Source organism: Phocoena sinus, chromosome 20 (assembly GCF_008692025.1).
Source record: "Phocoena sinus isolate mPhoSin1 chromosome 20, mPhoSin1.pri, whole genome shotgun sequence".
In the NCBI taxonomy this organism is placed as follows: Eukaryota; Metazoa; Chordata; class Mammalia; order Artiodactyla; family Phocoenidae; genus Phocoena; species Phocoena sinus.
The window spans coordinates 42,416,082-42,436,449 of record NC_045782.1 but is presented as its reverse complement, the minus strand read 5'-3'; the positions used below and the strand labels follow the sequence as shown (position 1 = coordinate 42,436,449).

Genomic DNA, 20,368 nt, shown 5'->3' with positions numbered 1-20,368 from the left:
AGGGCCCACCCAAGGAACCCCCCACCCTCCCCTCAGACAGCTCAGGGCCCCTGGCCTGCAGCTGTTGCTCTCTTGATAAGCAGGGGCTGTGAGGCATTGACAAGGGAGAGCAAATTAATTCTGAGGGTGACAGGTGGCATAGCAAGAAGCCGCAAAGCCTGGAGGTGGAGGCTCAGGGCCCCAGGGGAGCAGGGTGTTTACATGGGGATCAAGTATCTGAACAAACCCTGCCCGGGGCAGTCGTCTCCCACCCCCACCCCACCTGTGGGCCTACGTGCAAGGACAAGGCCCCTGCCTACGGATCTAAAACTCTGAGTCCCCCCATCTTGTGGCTGGAGGGCCCAGGATAGCCCTGATATCCTCTCTGAGCAAAGTTAGGGCTTTCTGATGATTTCTGCCCTACCTCATGGCTCATGCCAACGTTAACCCAGCTTGTCAACTGCAGAAGAAAGTGTCAGACAGACCCGGATGCAAATTCCAGCTTCACCTCTTACCAGCTGCTGACCTTGGGCAACTTCCCTAACCTCTCTGAGCCTCGGAGGCCTTAGTTATATAACATAGTCACATGTAGCATCTTCCAGGGTACCGTGAGCATCAGTAGTAATGAGCAGAATACCCAGCAGAGCACAGAGCCGGCCACTGGTCAATGGCGGTTGTACCCATGAATGGCATTATTATTATTATCATTGTCATTATTATTTTCCCCACCTCCAACAAGTCCCAAGCTCTCCCCATCCTGTCCCACCTCCCAGGAGATGGTCTGCCCTCCACGGGCTCCCTTACTTGTGGTGTTGTAGCGGACACCGTAGAAATAGGCAGGGCAGGGTCGAACCACCAGCTGCCCTGCGGGGCTCTGGGGCCAGCAGGTGCCAATGAGGTCCACGGATGCATTGCACTGCAGTCCTGGGGGCAGAGACGGCCGGTGAGGCAGGGCAACATCCCCACTGCAGTGTCCCACCCCCCTCCCCACTGGGCCACATTCACAAGCCATCTGGGGACAGGACAGGAGCAATGACCCCAGTGCAGAGACGAGCTCCTTTTCTGTGTAGGAGACACCAGGGAAAGGAATCTGGATTTGATGCTATGGCACTAGGGAGACAATGTGGGTTCCAGAGCAGAGGAGAAACAGATGGCTGGAGGTGGTGTTAAAAGTTGAGATCCTGGCTGGCATTTAGAGGAAGGCTGGACGTGCTCCAGGTCCCCTGCTCTGTAGCCTGAGGACACTTCTCTTGGCCCTGTACCTGGACCACAGCTCTTAGAATTCACAGCCTGGGACTTTCCTGGTGGTGCAGTGGTTAAGAATTCGCCTGCCAATGCAGGGGACATGAGTTCAATCCCTGGTCCGGGAAGATCCCACATGCCGTGAAGCAACTAAGCCCATGCGCCACAACTACTGAGCCTGCATGCCACAACTACTGAAGCCCGCGTGCTCTAGGGCCTGAGTGCCGCACCTGCTGAAGCCTGCACGCCTAGAGCCCGTGCTCCGCAGCAAGAGAAGCCACCACAATGAGAAGCCCACGCACTGAAACAAAGAGTAGCCCACACACTGAAACAAAGAGTAGCCCCCACTCGCCGCAACTAGAGAAAGCCTGCGTGCAGCAATGAAGACCCAACACAGCCAAAATAATAATAAATAAATAAATAAGAAAAAGAAAAAAACCCACATTTAATATTTAAAAAAAAAAAAAGAATTCACAGCCTAGAACGGCTCGGAAGAGACCCAGCCAACCCCTGACCCAGTTCCCTCACATGTCTCTAGAACCAAACCACATCTGCTCTGGACCTGCAGGGAGGAACCAGCTAAAGGAAGTTGGCCCACCTTCCAGCTCACCTGATAACCACTTTTACCGAACATTCGTGCTCTGGTCTGTGCTGGGACCTGGTAGAGGACTGACTGAGAAGGGGACCATGGAGAAAAAAGGGAGGGAGACACCACGTGGGGGAGTGGAAAGGAATCAGTAATCTGGAACCCTGGCTTCAGACTGGGCTCTGCTACTAATTTGCTGTGTGATTGTAGGCAAGTCTCTTGCCTTCTCTGAGCCTTAGTGTTTTATCGATAATGAAGTAGTTGGATCTGATCAGAAATTCTTAATCTCAGCCCACTGGAAGCTTTAAGGGTTCACAGAGACTTTGACATTAAATGAAAAATTTGTCCTATACATGCAGTTGGGAAAGGCACCATGGCTTTCATTAGATTCTCAAAGGGGTCTGTGACTCAGAAAAGGATGTAAACAACTGGACTAGAGAGAGGATGTCAAAATCCCCTTCCAAATGTTTGCCCTTAATTAAGAGCTTTTTGGAGTGGAGTGTGTGTGTGCGCGCGCGCGCGCGCGTGTGTGTGTGTGTGTGTGTTGGAGCAGAGCTGAAGCCACAGTAACACTTCCGGGAAGGTGGGGGGTTTTTGGTCTCCAATGGGTGGGGGCTGGGCTGAGGACAGTCCTGGCATCCCTCCTGATGCTGCCCCTTCTTTCTCTGCCTTTCCATGCCCCTCTCCTCTCAAGGCTGGCACACCAGTACTGTGGAGACCCAGTGTGTCCATCACGATGGGAGAGGTTAATAACCTGAGACTGGCCATAGAGTGTACAGACAAGCCAGGGAGAGCCATGAGCCAATGAAGGGGTGGCATCTTCAGTCCAGGGCATCAGCAGCTGCCAAGCCCTGGCTGGGGCGCACCTGCCATCTCCCCCCCAGCTTAGCCTGTGCCTAGTCTCTCAGGAAACAGCACTGGGTTAGACTGGCATCCCTTACTTGCTGGATGCAGGGCAGTGCTGAGCAACACTTGTACCAAATTCTGGTTTTTCTTTCTAATCAAAGCTATTCATAGGATGTGTGTGCAAATCTGGGCTCAAGGGCCAAAGGCTTCGAGGCTAAGTGGTTTAATTGAAAGAGAAAGAAATCTGGATTGGGGCTTAATGGACACGAGGAGACGGCCAGCTAGGCAGCAGGGGTGGGCCAAGCCCTGGTGCTGTGCCACAGTGGAGCCTCCGCGAATGACATCACAGAGAGGTGATGGGGGTAGGGGAGTGAGGAAATCAGGTTGAGATTTTAATCTGCCATGGGTCATGCCGGTCGTGCTGGGCCTGGAGGAGGGGAGAAACGGAGGCATGTGGCCGTGAGGAGGGAGGGATAGTATTACGGACCACGCTCTGCCTCTCCAAAGGCCTTGTTCATGTATTTTGTTTCCTCCTCATTCACCCTGCAATGTCATTATTCCCTTTTTTTTTTTGTTTTTAATTTACAGATTCATTATTCCCTTTTTACAGATGAGGAAACTGAGGCCCAGGGAAGTAAGTGACTTGCCCAGGGTCGTGAGTCAATGAGTGAAAGAACTAAGACTCATAACCAGGTGTTTGGGACTCTACATCGAGTGTTCTTTCTATTACAGCACATTGCTTGCCAATAAAGGGAGGAGAACAGTCAAAGAGGCAGCAGGGAAAGGGGGAAGTATTTACTGAGGGCTGACTGTGCGCCAGGCACCTGCCAGGTGCTTTACATATACCATCTGACTTCATAACCTTCCTCAGCAGGTTGTTCATTCACTCACTCATTCACATTATCTCCTGAGCTAGGCACTGGGAGATTAAATGGAATGTCACAAGTGGTACCTGGAACTTGCCTAAGGCCCACTCTCAGTGTAGCATCTGCCCTCCCTCACTGCGCTCTCTCCCCTGCCCTGGAAAGTTCCCCAGAGTCCTTTCGGAAAAGAACAGAGGGCAGGGCAGGACTGGGCACCAACCACAGCCAAGACCAGGCCACAGCCAAGGCAGGGACCGGCTGCTGAGCCAATGGCCCTCCTGGTCTCAAGGACCAGGTACCGGCCAATGCTCAGAGGCCTGCCCCCACCCACGGCTGGTCGGGGATATGCAGGTGGGAATGGGCAGGGTAGAGCTTTCTGCCTCTAGTCCGTGGTACAGATTAGGACTCCATACCACCTACTACGGGTCTCACACCATCTGCCAATGTGGGTGCTAATCCTCCCTGTTTTACAGATAGGAAAACTGAGGCCGAGAAAATTGCTTATCCTTAGTCGCATAGACACTAAGAGGCAGAATTGGGTTTTGACGCCTGCCCAGGGCTCTTCCCACTGCACCACAGCGGTCCGCAGTCTGGGCAACTGGCCTTCTCAGCATTTGGGTGCACGGGTCTCTGTGTCCTGGGTTCCTCCGGTAGTGCCTCCCTCTCTCCCTTCCTCCCGTCCCTCGACGCTCACAGAAGGCTGCGTGGAGATGGTGGGGGGAACACTGCATCAGACATGACCTTTACATGAAGAGCCCAGAAAATCCTGGAGGGAATGAAAGTCTTGGTGCGAGACGGGAAGAAAGGGAGAGAGAGGCTGTAAGAATGGAGAAGAGAAACTAAATGCAAGCGGCCAGGGGACAACGCTGCCCCTCCCTCCGAAAGAAAAGGCCCCCGCGCGCTGGCCTGGGCTCCAGAGACTGGGTGGGCGGGGTCCGAGGGAGAGAAGAGCCAAGCAGGGGTGCGGCCTGAGGCACGGGGCCAATCAGGAGCGGCGACCGGGCTACGACGCGCAAATACAGGCTAGAAAGTTCTCAGCGGAATTGGCCTCTAGGTTTTAGGGAGTAGACGGACAAGAGAGAGGTAGGGAGGGAAAAGAGGAGGAAAGGAAGGGTGTACGGGATTTGGGGGGCCGGGGGAAACGACCTTTGTTGAACACTACTCTGTACCAGGCAATGTGAAGGGCACTTGATGAAATTCATGCCACCCATTCAATTCACTCCATCACTCTTTGAGGAGAAGGAAAGCAGGGAGGGGACAAGGGGAGAAGGAGGGAGGGGGAGAGAGAGGAAACAGAAGACAAAAGACACTGAGAATAAAACAGGGAGAAGCAGACAGAAAGCCAGGAGAACAAGGTACAGAGAAAAATAATTTCAGAGGTGCTGTGGGTGGGGAGGGACTGGATTTCCTAGTTGGGAAGGGGAGAAGGAAGGAAAGGAAGTCCTGGTGTCACTCAGCATGGAGGCTATAAGGACCTAGAGGTCAGGGCTGTTGGACTGTGATTCTCCAGGTCCCACTGATACAAATGTGCAGTCTCTCCTGCTCTCCTGGGGGATATGTTCCCCCTTGGGTAGCATAGCTCTGGGCTGAGGAGCAGTTTGGACCAGAGTAAACCAGCCTTGCAAATAGCCGGGTAGATTCACCAGCCAGCAGCACGAAGCCCGAGTTACTATTAGGACCCAACTCCTCCCCATGCAGACCGGTCACCAGGATCCCCTCCTGGTCAGTGAAGTAATAGGTGGGGAGAAATAAAGACTTTGCTCTTTATTCAACAAGTTTTACTGACTACCTAAAAAATGTTTTAGGAGCTGAGGATACAGTAATGGATAAAATAAATGCCCTGCTGTCAGAAACAGGGACACAGATGTAGAGATCAAACGTACGGACACCAAGGGGGGAAGCGGGGTGGTGGTGGTGGGATGAATTGGGAGATTGGGATTGACATATATACACTAATATGTCTAAAATAGATAACTAATAGGAACCTGCTGTATTAAAAAAAATGCCCTGCTGTCATGTCAGTCTATGGGGTTGGGGTTGTGTGTGCAGACAGACAGACGTACCTGTTAACCAGTGAGAGATGCTATGGAGAAAAAACAAGCAAGGTAAGGAGATAAAGACTGACAAGCGTGCTATTTTTTTTGTGTGTGGTACGCGGGCCTCTCACTGTTGTGGCCTCTCCTGTTGTGGAGCACAGGCTCCGGATGCGCAGGCTCAGCGGCCATGGCTCACGGGCCCAGCCGCTCCACAGCATGTGGGATCTTCCCAGACCGGGGCACGAACCCGTGTCCCCTGCATCAGCAGGCGGACTCCCAACCACTGCGCCACCAGGGAAGCCCAGGAGTGCTATTTTAATTTGGTCCTAATATTTAGGCAGAGACCCAATGGAAGTGAGAGAGGTAACTGTATGCCTACCTGGGGGAAGAGGATTCTGGAGGGAACAGCAGCTACAAAGGCCCTCAGGCAGGTGTGTGCTCAGTGTGTCTGAGGTATTAACATTCCTGTCACTTGGTGGCTCACCCCCTCACTCATGGGGCAGCTAGATCCCTACAGCGTTTCTTCTGGGGCTGGGGTGGGTGCAGCCAAAAGTAACCCATAAAACTGGTCCTGTATCTTCCTCCTTCCCCACACATGCGCAAAGCAGATGCATGGGGGCCGACACTCCAGGTGTTCATGGGAGCACTGTGGTCAGCCCGCCCCAGATGCCTTCGAATGGAGGGAAGAGGAGAGAGGAACAGTAGGAAGGGCTCCCACCTGCCTCTGAAAAACACCTGCCGAGTCAGAGTCCTGGGGGGAACTGCTTTAATGAACAGAAAAGAACCCTTTGAGGGTGGCCACCACCCTTTGAAGGTGGTTTCTTCCCCCAAACAGATTATATAGTTCGCTTCCCATCAGGCTCAGGGCCATATGTACTCAGCAGATCTTTCCAGAGCAGATAACTTCCAAGAAAGGTTGGAACCTGGCTCCTGTCCCCAGTTATGTCGGGTCTCCCATCAGGGGCTTCTGAATGAACTAGGGTAGGTGGGCACGTGGCAGCAGCCCTGCAGCTGGGAAGCCCATCCCCCTGTTTGGTTTAAGCCCAGGAGGAAGACTCAGCCAAGGCTGCCCAGAGGGGCAGCCAAGTGGCCCAAGGGCAGTCTCTGAAACACACACGCTTGCTCATTTCAGGAAGGTGTTGCTGGGATGAACGGGCAGGGGCTCTGCCTGTGTCACCTGGCATAGAGAGGCCAGGCAGACAGTCCTGCTCTTTGCTCAGCCACTTTGTCATTGGACTGTCTTCTCCTTGGCTGGGCAGAATAGAAAGATGCCTTTGTAGGGTGTGTGATTCATCAGGACAAGTGGGTGGGAGCCTCTGGTCCTGTGGGTCTATGGGCTCTTCAGTTATGCACCTAGTACGGTGTCAGGCACATAGTAGGTTCTGGGGAATACTGGGAGCTGTGTGTAAACCCAGTATAGGTACGGGAAACTGCAGGGGCGTCTCTGCACCCCTGGAGGACTGACCATAGTGGGCCCTGGGTACCGCGACTTTCCAGGTGACCACATACATGGTGGCGGGAAACTCCAGAATCAGGCCATTCGATTCAAATCTTGGGGCTACTGCTTAGTAACCGTGTGTACTTGAGCAAATTACGTAACGTCTCTGAGCTGTACGTTTCTCTTCTGTAAGATGATGATAAAAATAATTCCTGGGCTTCCCTGGTGGCGCAGTGGTTGAGAGTCCACCTGCCGATGCAGGGGACACGGGTTCGTGCCCCGGTCTGGGAAGATCCCACATGCCGCGGAGCAGCTGGGCCCGTGAGCCATGGCCGCTGAGCCTGTGCGTCCGGAGCCTGTGCTCCACAACGGGAGAGGCGGCAACAGTGAGAGGCCTGCGTACCGCAAAAAAAAAATGAAATAAAATAAAATTCCTAACAGTACTGTTTGATGACTGAATGAGATTAAAGCACTTAGAATGGTGTCTAACATACAATAGGCACTAAGTAAACATTAGTTGTTATTATTAGTTATTACATTATTATTATCATTCATGACCTTAAGACAGGAGATGACCCTGGGTCCTTGTCAGTGCTATGATTCCATTTATCTCTGATGTCATGGGTCAATAATTCTATTACTTTCTGGCATCGTCATATTCATGCCATGATTTTATGAGTTGTCGTCTGTGATCTGCCACATGATGGAGCCTCCGCCCTGGGGACCCACCTTCTCCCTGCTCCTGGCATGTGAGAGGCCCCCCAAAGGCCCCAGCTCAGTGCCCGCCACCCCAGCCAGACGCCCATCCATCTGTCTCGGTCCCTCCACCCCACCCTCACCATCTGTCTCCACCAGTGCCCATCAGTCTGGGTAGGTCTTAGCGTTGGAAGACAAATAGCCCATTTTCAGAGGCTGCCGTGGAGGGATTGATGGACTGTGTGCCCTGAAGCCAGGCAGGCTGCGCTGGGCTGGGGGTAGGGGCACAGAGTGCAAATCATCGGGAAATGAACGACATTCGTCACGCCTGCTGCCTCCAAGGACAGGTGACACCTTCGTGGGCTCAGGGTTGTCACTACACAGGAGCACAGAAAGCGAGTCAGTGGAGACTGACCCGGCTGCCGCGCAAGGGGCTGGATCAGGGGGCGCTTCTCCTCAGGCCAGGCCTCCGAGCAGGTCTCTTCCCTCCCGGTCTTTCTCCAGACTCTTGCTCAAGAACTTTCTGTTCCTCACGGCCCAGCTTAGCCAACTTTGCAGGCAGATGCTCTGGGCTCCCAGGACCTCCCCAGGCCTATTGCTCTCCCCTCCCGACCCCTCCCCTGTTCTTCCACCAAACCCACCTGCTAGTCCTCAGTCAACTCTAGCTTCAGCTCAGAGCATTGGCTCTTCTCTGCCAGTCCCTGCGCAGAGTCTCTCAGAGACTCACCTCGAAACCTCTCCCTTCAGGAAGGCTTCCTGAATTCACACCACCCCAGTCTAACCTCCCTGCCACCTCCATTGTAGTGAGCGATTCATGGCAAGGGCCTGCCCCTCATTCCAGCTACACAGTAAGCACTTTAAAAGCCTGCTCTTCCCAACAATAATAAATAATACTCAGTAGTGGTATGGCACTCTACAGTTTGTGAAATATTGCCATTAAACATAGTGCATTTAATCCTAACAGATCCTTGAGGCAGGTGTCAGCCCTCCCACCCTACTCTGTAACTGCAAAGTGAGGCTCAAGGGAGTCAAAGGCGCACTCATCCCTGTGGCTGTCAGTGGGGGGCCCAGGGCACACAGGACAAGACTGAGCACCACTATGAGCATGGGAACCCAGTCGGTGCTCCAGGTCTGGTGCTCCTTCTCTCGCCCCCCCACCCCCACCCTACTGAGGGAACAGCAGGCCAGGGGGGCAGCTGCCTGGGACTGTGGAAGCCTCCTCTCCCCGCAGGCCCAGGTTCAGAAACCCCCTGCTCCCCTGCTAGCACGTGGTGGCCATTTCCCCAACAGCGCAGGCCTTGCACCTCATAGCACGTGTGTTTGTGCACTTGACTCCCGTACCAGACTGTGAGCTCCTCTTTGTTCTCCCAGGGAACATGAGGCCTGGCGCACAGTAGGTGCTCAGTTAATGAGTTGGATTGAATCAAGGAGAGAGACCTGCAGAGGAAAATGAATCACCAAAGAACAAGCCTCCCAAAGACCCTCAGGTGCACCTCTCCACCTTCCCTGGGCAGCAGCATCCCCAGGACCCCGGTTAAATGGACCAGGATGAGGGTTCAAGGACCACACCCCAAATTAGAAAAGGCATGGCCTTAGGAGCCCAAAAACCGAATTCTCCCATGCCTCAGTTTCCTCATCTGTACAAATATCTCATCTTAAACTCTTGTGAGGATGAAATAAGATTATTATACAAAAGCACTTTGTAAATGGTGAAGTCATACAAGTATTAGTAATATTTGCAGTTAAGCAGTATTTTCTATCGAGGAGGGCTAGAGCATGGTGATAAAGAACGTATCTGGGAGCCAGGCTTCCTGGGCTCAGATCAGCTCCAGCACTTACTAGTTCTGCTCTGTGCCTCAGTTTCCTTATGTGTAAAAGGAGGAGAACGGCACCTCCCTCAGGAGGTCGTAAAAACTGGGTGAATATACAGATGGTCGCCGACTTACGATGGTTCGACTTTAATGATTTTTCGACTGTACGACGGCTTGACAGCAATATGCGTTCTGTACAAACCACACTTCAGATTTTGAACTTTGACCTTTTCCCAGGCTAGTAATATGTGGTACGATCCTCTCTCGTGATGCTGGCGGTGGCAGCTGCAGCAGCTCCCAGTCAGCCCCGCGATCACGGGAGTAAACAGCTGACACACTGACAACCACTCTGTACCCAGACGACCATTCCGTTTTTCACTTTCAGTACAGTATCCAATAAATTACAAGAGATGTTCAACACTGTTATAAAATAGGCTTTGTGTTAGTTGATTTTGCCTGACCGTAGCTAATGTAAGTGTTCTGAGCATTTCAAAGTAGGCTAGTCTACGCTATGCTGATTGGTAGGTTAGGTGTATTCAATGAATTTTTGACTTACGATATTTTCAATTTATGATAAGTTTATCTGGACGTAACCCCATTGTAAGTCAAGGAGGAGCTGTATCTCAAATACCTCGGACAGTGCCCCACGCAGAGCGCCCTACATATTATGCTTCAGGCATTTTTAGCAGCAGCAAACAGCAGGCTTTCTTCCTCACTGATGCCTGAGTCACAGCCCAGCCCTCCGCTCTGTTGGTTCTCACGGCTGCAAGGGCTGGGGCGACTTCCCCTGTTGTCCACCCCAAAGCAGGGAGGATAGCTACTTGGCACGCTTGCCCCGAGCCCCTCTGTGCCCCTGGCTGATGCTGTCACCTAATCGCAGCTCTTTCCCACCACACTTACACCCGCTCAACACAGCACTCGGTGGATAAATGATGGATTGCTTGGAGCCCCAGAGGGGAAATCTCTCCGCTGTTCCTGCCCCAGGGCATGGCTCTGTGTGCAGGCTCTGGGAGCCCTGGGGGTGGAGGGGTGGGGACCTGGAATCTTGCAGGAGGCAGTTGGGGGTGCTCACCAGAGATGTTGCCGGCCAGGGATAGGCTCTCGCAGTGCTGGTCCTGGAGGGAGGCGGAGATGCAGTGCAGCCCCAGGAGAAGAAGGGCCTGTGGGCACAGGGAGGTGAGGGACACAGTTAGACTGTGTCATGAGCTGTCTGGCCTGGAGCTTCCTGCTGCCCCTCTTGTCCCCTTCATACACGTCTCATCCCAGACACACACCCCTCCCCCACCGGCCCAGCCTCCCTCCCCCCCTCCTCCGTGTCCTCTCTGCCTAAGAGGTCTGGGGCTGCCCTGCTCTCTGAGGGGCCTGAAAGGGAGGCAGGTGACAGCAGGAGCCCAGGTTCCCAGGACAGAGGGGAACTTTCTCCCTGAGGGCTGGGGGCCTCCAGAGAGGCTCTACCTGAGCAAGCCACCTCCATCCTCACAGGGTCTCAAGGGTGGCACAGGCGTGTCCCGACACACCCACACCCACACCCTCCCACCTGCCCCCCCCAGCACCCCCCACCCGCATGGGCTCACAGAAGACCCCCATTAGTGAGCCTCCCTCCCTCCCCAGCTGCAGGAGCTCAGGACCTGTGGTTTAATGAGCTGCCTCCCGGGCCCTCATCCCCACCCAGCTAATTACTGGTCACTACAAATCGTGCCTCACCATTTACCAAGTCATTTTATATCCGCGATGGTACTTCATTCTCTGTGGGGCTGGCTGTCCCTGATGAGGAAGCTGAGGCCCAGAGAGGTGAAGGGATAAATGTGTCTGGAAAGATGCCTGCCCTAATCCAGGGAGAATCTTTGCCTCTTACCCTCCCTGGGGACTCTGTGTCACTCTGATTCCAAAATTTCAGCCCACCTGGGGAGAGTAGCATGCGTCTCACACCTAGAGGGCTGCCCACTTCTTCAACTAACACCCACACATAATCATTGTGTCCCCTCCCTTAAGGTCAACACCTTCCCTGTGGATTTAGAGTCAAAAGAGACCTGGCATCCAGCCCCAGTTTCACTGTGTTGCCATGGGCAGGTTACTTGACCTCTCTGTGCCTCGATTTCCTCACCTGTAAAGACAGGTGTAATAGCCACCCCACCACCACTCAGCCAGGCTTACAGGACGCAGTGTATGTAGAAGTCCGCTGTGAGCAGCACAGCTTGATCCAAGATGGGAGGGATTTTGTTCATTGCATTCTAATTTGCTGAATATATTAACGAGTTACATTGTGTTTCAGGTCTACAAGAGGCACTCAATAGGTCACGCTGATTGATTTGAACTTGGTGATTCTTATTTAGTCACCGGTTGGAGGCGAGGTGATTGTTTCCCTTGGGATTTGATTTGTGAAGGGCTAAGGAGTGTGTGGGGGGGTTGGGGTAGTGGAGGATTGTAACTAGCCCCCCCTCCAGTTGTCAGGACATGAGAGCCCAAGGACCAGCAGAGCCCTGTCTCCCTGACTGCATGGGAGGCTGCTCTCCGCATCACCACCCCTGTTCCTCTGCTCTTCCTTCCTGGGGTCCCCTCCCCGGGACCGTCTCCTCTCCTCCCCACTGCCCCCCAACCTGCCATGGTGTCTCAGCACCAGCCCATTTCCAAAACAGTTCTGCAAAATTCACTGCAGAGCTTCAGACAGGGACACTTCGATCTGGAAGCAGCCTTAGCCATTTCACAGGGGAAAATGAGCTCGTGAGAGAAGTAGGGACTTGTCCGAGTCCCACGTGAGCAAGTTTCTAATTTAGAGTAGAGCTAGGGTGGTGGCCAACACGAGCAGCACACATTCGCAGCCCTCATTTGCAGACCTCAACCGCAGGGCCAGGACTAGGGTGAGGAGACCAAGGCATTCACCTCCAGTGCAAAATTTAAGGGGGGGGGGCACCAGAAAACTTAGTAGTCAAGATACATAATATTTTAATGCAATATTTTTTTAAACTCTAAATTAATGCAAAAAATTCCATGATGAACAACATATCAAAAGCTTTTTTTAAAAAGCCAGGATCACTAACAGTGCTGGGCCATACTGGAGCCTTGCGTAAAAGGAAAAATCAGTAATAATATTAAAATATGATTTATCTTGATACTGCACTTTGGGGCAGCTCTTTAAACTCCATGCTTGAGAAAAGTGCCTCACTTGCCTCACCCAAGTCCTGACCCTGTTGCTCCCGTACCTTCTTCCCAAACTGGCCTCCACCCTGCGCCCCAGACCCTCACGACCTGTGCCACCCACCTGCCCACTCCCGCCGTCTGATGACAAAGACAGACCCTGCTCCCCGCTCTCCCACCCAAGATGGAATCGAATGCTCCCCACTCCTGGTCAGGACCTGTTCCACCCACACCTCCTGTAGGAAGCCCCCCCTTTGACCCTGATGACTCCCCCACGTTGTCCCCTCAGTGCTGGCCCGAGTCCGCAGTGGGTTTGTTTATCCCCTCACTGGCACACTCCTCCTGTCACATCATAGGGGTCTTTCTGCTCTGGGCCAAGCTCCAGGCTCCGAGGTCCACCCCCCGGTCCTGTACCCCCATCCCGTGCCCAGCGCTTGGCCTCAGCCAACGGCGCTGGGGTCAGCTAACTCGCTCCTGGGACTCGGGAGTTATTAGAACAAACCCATTCATCTCTCTGGCCCCAAGGAACTTCCAACACTTTATTAATCACTAATTAAACTTCACTGTCCCCGGAGAGATGGCGAAATATCTTTACCCTCCTTTTCCACTTCAAAACGCAGAAGCGGAGAGAGGAGGAAGCCACCAGGCCCGCCACTGGCTCTTGCATGCTGAGCGGAGAGCTGTGTCCTCGCTGACAGACCTGCTGCTCAGCTCAGCAGTCAGCAGGGACCCAGCTCTGAGCTGTCCCCAGAGAGGGCCAATCAGCTGGGGTGGCCAGAGGCCTCTTCTAGAAGGGGACTAGAGACCCCCACCCACGGCTTGTCACCCACCCCTGCCTCTGCCACCTCCCAGCACAGACACACGTGTACACACACAGCATGGAAATGGGGCTCCCAGAGGCAGCTCAGCCGCAGGCAAATTAAAGGAACCGGTTAACACCCTACGTGAAAATGTCAGCCCTGCTGCCTGGCATTCCATCGCTATCCTTCTAAGCCTGAAGCTGTGCTTTGTGTTTCGGTCTTTCACATTCTCCTTGAAAGCACACCACGTTTTATTCACGCTGAATTACTTATTGCTTCCCCAGCATGTGGGGTCCTGCTGGTGTCTGCACACTTTTGCCCCCTCATCACCCTGGCCCACCTGGTGAAGTCTGCAGTCCTCAAACGCCAGGTCCCGAGCCCCTCCCCACGGCAGCGCCTTCTCCGACCCTCCAAAGCAAAGCAGCTCGGTCCCCCGTCAATGTGCCCAGGTCCCCTCCGTACATGCGCTAGACCCTGGCAATCAGAGAACTCAGACTAGTCCCAGATGCATGGAATTGCCTCAGTACAATGCACTTACGCCCCAGGATTCTAATCAGATGGCAAATACACCAGCCAGAAGGTCTTAGCCTCGCATCCGAATGTCCTGGGGTTCACAGAGGAGCAGGGCGCCTCCAGATTCATCATGAATCCAAAGCAAATGCCACGGGATGGAGCCTGTCCTTGGCTGGCTAACTGTAACCCTGACCCTTCCCTCTCCTTGGATGTGCTAGTTCACAAAGTCATTTTCTCTCAATAGAGGGCCGGTTTTGCACTATGCACAGAAAAACGTTTCTTAAAATTCCCAAACCAATCTCTCCTCTCAGGAAATGTTGGCTCTGTACGAATCTGGGCCTGGACACCTCTGGCTCTGCGGAAGGGTTTGTCAAGGCTCCTGGCTTATTCCTGAATCACAGTTTCATGAAAAGTCCAGAGTTTTCCTGTGTATTTCCTTCTACCATACGTTGATCTCCTCTTCAACTTTCACTAGTTTTCCAACTCCACCAACAAGAGAGTATTGCCCTGTAGGGACAAGCCCCTGAAGTCTCAAGGTTGTTGTTTGTGTTCTGCTAAAGCTGTGAATTCTTAATCTGGTGTCTACAAACACACGAGGCAGGGGAGGGGATGAAACCCTGTAATTAAATGCAGAATGTTGCGTGTAATGCTGACCATTTTCCTGGGGAGGGTGAAGAGCTTCCTTCACTCTGTGGTGAGGTCTAGCACTCCAAAAAATATGGCTGGAGCATGTGATGAGTAGGGTCACATCAGAGGCCTGGGCTTCACCGAACTGGACATGTCATCCTCTCTCAAAGTAAACCAAAAGCGGTTTTGACCTAAGAATCGCCACTTTGTTGGACCCCTCTGTCATCAGTCTTAGCCGCTGGCTCTCCTTTCAGAACCGTTTTTGACAAACCAAGCTCTCAGGACTTGGTGAGGTGGACAGAAAACCAAAATGGGACTGAGGATCTGAAGCTGGCAGGCGCTAGGCTCACTCACGAGGTAGATCCTCACTTCTGTGTGCCAGCCTGGCAGCCCCGAGGCCCCCAAATAAAACCCGCACCTCAGCTGCAAATCTCTCCACTTGCCAGAGAGCGAAAGTCGGAATGTTAAATCTGAGAAGGTCAAGGGCGTGCTGTGGCTCGATCACAGCATCACATAAACTGACCGTCCTAGGACCCAGGGGTCGCTGACACGGAAGGAGCACTGTGCTGTGGAAAGCAGACAGAGCAAGTTCCATGCTCCCCATTTTACAGGGGTTTTATAGTTGAGGTGCCCAAGGTCACAGAACTGTTTTTAGCAGCTGAGTGGAGACTACAGCCCAGTAAGCAGGCTATCAGGTCTGTTTTTCAAGTGGATGAAGGACGGAGGGGGATGGATCAGGGCAGGGCACGGGAAGAAGCGATGGGCAGAGAGGGAGGGAAGGGCGCAGGAGCCACGGAGAGGGCGGGTGGGCGGGCCGGAGTGTGACAGCTGCCTGCCGGCTCCAGGCTGCTCCAGCTGCTGTACATGCCCCCACCCCCCGGCCAGCACACAGCATGGCTAGAATTGAAGCTGCCATCCCAATTCCCAGTGTGACTTTGGCATAAAGGTTAATCACACCCAGAAAATGCTTATTAGAGTCCATAAATAACTATGTTGCTGAAGCTCAGTTTGGTCTTTAAGGCACAGAAGTGCAATTTCCTTTGATGGGATGGTCTGGTAATTAACCTTTCAGCAAGAATCCTGAAGGGCCACTGGAGGCACCAGGGGCCGCGCTCATCTCCCCAGATTCATGAGGAGCAAGGAGACGGGGGCCTGCCTGCCCTCCCCTACACAACAACTTCTGATGCTCAGCCTGGGAGAGCCCTCAGAGGCCCCAAGAAAACCTTCCCTAGGAGCCAGGGACTGAGCTGGCCCTTGGGCAGAACCACAGCTGCAGCATTTGCGAGCCATCTTTCAGCAAGATTCCTCCCCCTGCTGCTGAGTTCTGAGCCCAATCCTGCTGCTACTAACTGTGTGACTTTGGGCGAGTCACCTGGCCCCTCTGGGCAATGTGATCTTTCTTTCCTGCCTCACAGGGATGCAGGTCACCTGGGGAGGGGGGAGAAAAGGAGGAAGATGCTTTCTGAAATTTAAAGTCTTCTAGAAGCGCCCATGGGGTCACTATCATGACTTGGTCACTCTGGGCCCTTGAATCTTCCTTGGTTATCGAGAAGGTTGGACTAGAGCAGGCTGGTCCTGGTGTTCCTTCCAGGACCCGGGGAGTGGGGCTGCAGCAGGACCAAAGCCTTCTCCTTCACTCTGTCAGATTGTTCTGCCTTCTCTGTAAGCTTTCCTTTGAAAAGGGATTTTTCAGCTTAGAAGGAAAGTTGTTTTGATTTTTGTCTCTTGTTTTTTTAAACCACCAGATTAAGTGATCTCACTGAGCCCCTTGCTGAACTGGGATTCTACATTCAAGGAGTCCAGGACTCCTTGATTTGGAAAAAAGGAAAAGAATTCAGAAGAGGCAGGGAAGGACGCACAGACACACAGACACACACACTAAAAGGAAAATGGCAAGGCAAGGTGTTGGTGAGCACAGGGGGACCATGGGATTACAGAAGGGCTCAGCACAAGGTGATGGTGTGGGCAGGCTTCCTGAGGGAGGTGAGTTTGAGAATGGCAGAGTGGGCACAGACTGTAAGAAGGAAAGAGAGGGCTTTCCAGGCAAGGGGAGGGTCCTGAGCTTGAGGAGACTGGACAGGCCATCTGTGGAAGGGTTCAGACACCGGGCTGCGATGGATCCTTCAGGCCTGGAGTGCCGAGGTGGATTCCTGAGCATCAGCTTGTCATAGCTGGTCAGTTTCATCATTGGTAGGTATGGAAACAGGCCCAGAGAGGGGAAGTGAGACCTCAGAGGCACCGGCTCAGTGGAGGCACTTCAGTAGCTGGGGATGAACCTGAGCCTGGCTGCCTTCCCTAGCCCAGGAGACTGTGGCAGATCCTGACTTGGAGCACAGAGAGGCCCCCCAACTCCCCAGTGAAGCCAAGATTGCAACCCTCCCTGGGAGGCAAGACCCCCAGTGGACACTGCCGTCTGCTGGCCGAGGAAGGAAGGCCCACTCCTCTTGGGTCCTGGGGTCCCCTGGCTCCACAACCCGAATATCTGACCATGTATCTGACCACAGCTCTGGGCTGTGGCTTTTTTTCCCAGCTTTATTGAGATGTAATTGACGTATAACATTGTGTAAGTTTAAGGTGTACAACATAATGATTTGATATATGTATATATCGCAAAAAAATTTCCACAATCAGATTAGTTAATACATGCATCATCTCACGTAATTACAATTGTGTGTGTGTGTGTGCGTGTCTGTTGGTAACTATTAAGATCTACTCTCTTTGTAACTTCCAAATATATAACACAGTATCGTTAACTATAGTCACCATGCTGTCCATCATACCCGCAGAATGTATTCATTCATAATTGGAAGTTTGTACCTTTGACCACCTTCACCCATTCCCGCACCTCCGCTCCACTCCTGGCGGCCACCAATCTGTTCTGTTTCTCTGAGTTCGACTTTTTATTTATTTGCCTCACTATCGCGGCCTCTCTTGTTGCGGAGCACAGGCTCCAGACGCGCAGGCTCAGTAGTTGTGGCTCACGGGCCCAGTTGCTCCGCGGCATGTGGGATCTTCCCAGACCAGGGCTCGAACCCGTGTCCCCTGCACTGGCAGACTGATTCTCAACCACTGTGCCACCAAGAAAGCCCTCGACTTCTTTAGATTCCACATGTATAAGTGAGATCATATGGTATTTGTCTTTCTCTGTCTCACTTATTTCACCCAGCATAATGCCCTCAAGGTTCATCCATGTCGTCACACGTGGCAGGATTTCCTTCCTTTTATGGCAGAATAATATTCCATTGTATGGATTGACATGTATACACTATTGATACTAAGTATAAAATAGATAAGGAATGAAAACCCACTGTTTAGCACAGGGAACTCTACTCAGTGCTCTGTGGTGAAAATCTGTGGTGAAATCCAAAAAAAGAGGGCGTATATGTATACGTAGAGCTGATTCACTTTGCTGTACAGTAGAGACTAACACAACATTGTAAAGCAACTATACTCCAATTTAAAAAAAAACTCTGTTGTATGTATATACCACATTTTCTTTATCTATTCATCCATTTATAGACACTTAGGTTGTTTCCACAGCTTGGCTATTGTATACAATGCTGCAATGAACACGGGGATGCAGATATCTCTTCAAGGTAATGATCTCATTTCCTTTGGATACATACCCAGAAGTGGAATTGCTGTATCATATGGTAGTTCTATTTTTAACTTTTTGAGGAACCTCCATACTATTTTCCACAGTGGCTGCACCAATTTACATTCTCACCAACAGTGAACAAGGGTTCCCTTTTCTCCACATCCTCCCTGCCACTTATCTCGGCTTTTTTATAATAACCATTCTAACAGATGTGAGGTGAAATCTTATTGTGTTTCTTACTTGCATTTCCCAGATTTAATTGGATTATTTGTGGGGCTTGTTTTTGTTTTTGGGGTTTTTTTTTTTTTTTACTGTTGAGTTGTATGAGTTCCTTATATATTTTGGATAGTGACCCTTTATCAGAGATGTGGTTTTCAAGGTATAGCCTGTTTTAAGCAAAGCCAAGAGAAAAAAAATCTAAATATGAAAAAGAAGAGGGATCATAAATCAAGACTTCTTTAGAAAGCTGGCTCCCCATTGGATTTAAAAATTAGGATCTGATTTGCAGAAATAAAACATATGCGCAATCAACTCTTCTGAAACCTGTGTGCCTACAGGGGATATATCTGTAGTGACGGAATGACAATACAGGGGAGGTACAGAGCCCACAGGCAATTGTGCAATTTCTGCCCTGCACAGAGGTGCCAAGTGGAGAGGTCTCTGGGGGCTAGAATTGCAGGCTCTGCATCAGCAGGGCCGGGACCCTCGGGCGGGGGGTGCGTTTTCTAATCCACGCAGAGGTGCTCTAAAGACTAGCCAGGATAAAACCAGACTTGGGACAGAGGGTGGTGATGCTAGATGTCCTTTCTCAGCCCTCTTGACTGCCCAGGACTTCTGCCCCCCAACCACCCTTTTCTCCCCATCCTGCCCCAGGACAGCCTCTTTCTAGGACAGCCACAACCTGTCGCCACCTCAAAGCAAAGAGCCTGTGCTTTCCCGAAAGCGGGTGAGCAGTGAAAGATTATTCTGTTCTAGGCAGTTGAGAAAGAATTTATTGTTCCACTTAATTAACTTAAATCGCTGTTGTGCAGAGAGGAAAAAATGGGAAGGAAGATCTCCTGCCTACATTTCAGGGAGTGGGGCACACCTGGGTGCTCCCACCTTCAGGTCTTCTCCCTGCAGCCCTGGGCTCAGGAGACACCCTGCCCCCTTCCCTGCTACTTCACTCCTCTGCTCCCACAACGAGGCCCCACAGGAGAGCTGAAACCTGCTTCACCCACCCTAAGGGCAGTGAGGACCTGAGACACCCCAGCTCTGCAGTTCACACATTCCCCTCCAAGGGTCCCAAATATGCTGTCCCATTGGTTATAAGCTCCCTGAGGGCAGGGTCTGTGTTTGGCTAATTCTGTACCCTTAGTGGGGCCTGGCACAGAGTGCGCCCCCATACATGTTTGTTGAATGAATAAATGAATGACTGACAGAGTGAATGAATGGATGGGTTTTCATTTTCTGTCCCCTCTGACCATGGGGTCGCACCTGGACATTTTGACGGGTTCACGTTTTCCTGCATCTCTTCCCTCTGCCCACCAGGAGCTCTCTTTTGCCCTTGGTCTTCCTTCCTGCATTGATCTCCACCTTGGACTCCAGGAGGCTGTGCTGAAGGAAAAAGTGTTTTGGGGGTGGAAAGTGCAGGGCTGTGCTCCTGTTCTGAATCTGGCAAACTTCCTCTGTGACCATGGACAAGTCTCCTTCCCTTGCCCCCCCGCCTCAGTTTCCTCATCTGTGAAATGAGGAGGGTAGTGTTTCCTACACTCCTTTCTAGGTCTGAATATGCTCTGACTCCAGGTTTTACAGGAGAGTAGGAATTCAGACCTTTAAATCTGAGGCCAGAGAGATCCACATTGGAAACTTTTATTTGCCCCCTCCTACCCATGTGACCTTGGGTAAATCACTTAACATCCCTGAGCCTCAGTTTCCCCATCTGTAAATGGCGCTAATAGGGATGAAGTATTTATATTCTAAAACTTTTGGAGAGATTCAACAATATGGTGCGTCTCACACAGCACAGGTCCAAACACACGGTAAGCCGTTAACCAACGGTAGTGATTAGTATTACTCGACTATGAATGTATAAGTTGCTTCCTTCCTGACTCGGCCTGTCTCTCCAGAAGCGCCCCCTGACTGGTTTGCCTGTCCACCCAGGGTGTGCACACCCACTTTCCACCACCACTCCATTCCCAGGAGCCAGCAGACACCTG

General features: G+C 52.1%; 1 protein-coding gene across 2 annotated transcripts in view; it reads right to left on the bottom strand.

Annotated features, from left to right (window-relative positions):
* The window catches only part of CRHR1 (corticotropin releasing hormone receptor 1), a 52,000-nt gene that overhangs the window by 17,906 nt on the left and 13,726 nt on the right, over nucleotides 1–20,368 (bottom strand). For both annotated transcript variants that reach the window (XM_032617686.1, XM_032617687.1), the window contains exons 2-3: nucleotides 10,570–10,657; nucleotides 784–903 (exon numbers count right to left, since the gene is read on the bottom strand). In XM_032617686.1, the coding sequence (XP_032473577.1) occupies nucleotides 784–903; nucleotides 10,570–10,657 (208 nt within the window). The remainder of the gene's footprint in view (nucleotides 1–783; nucleotides 904–10,569; nucleotides 10,658–20,368) is intronic.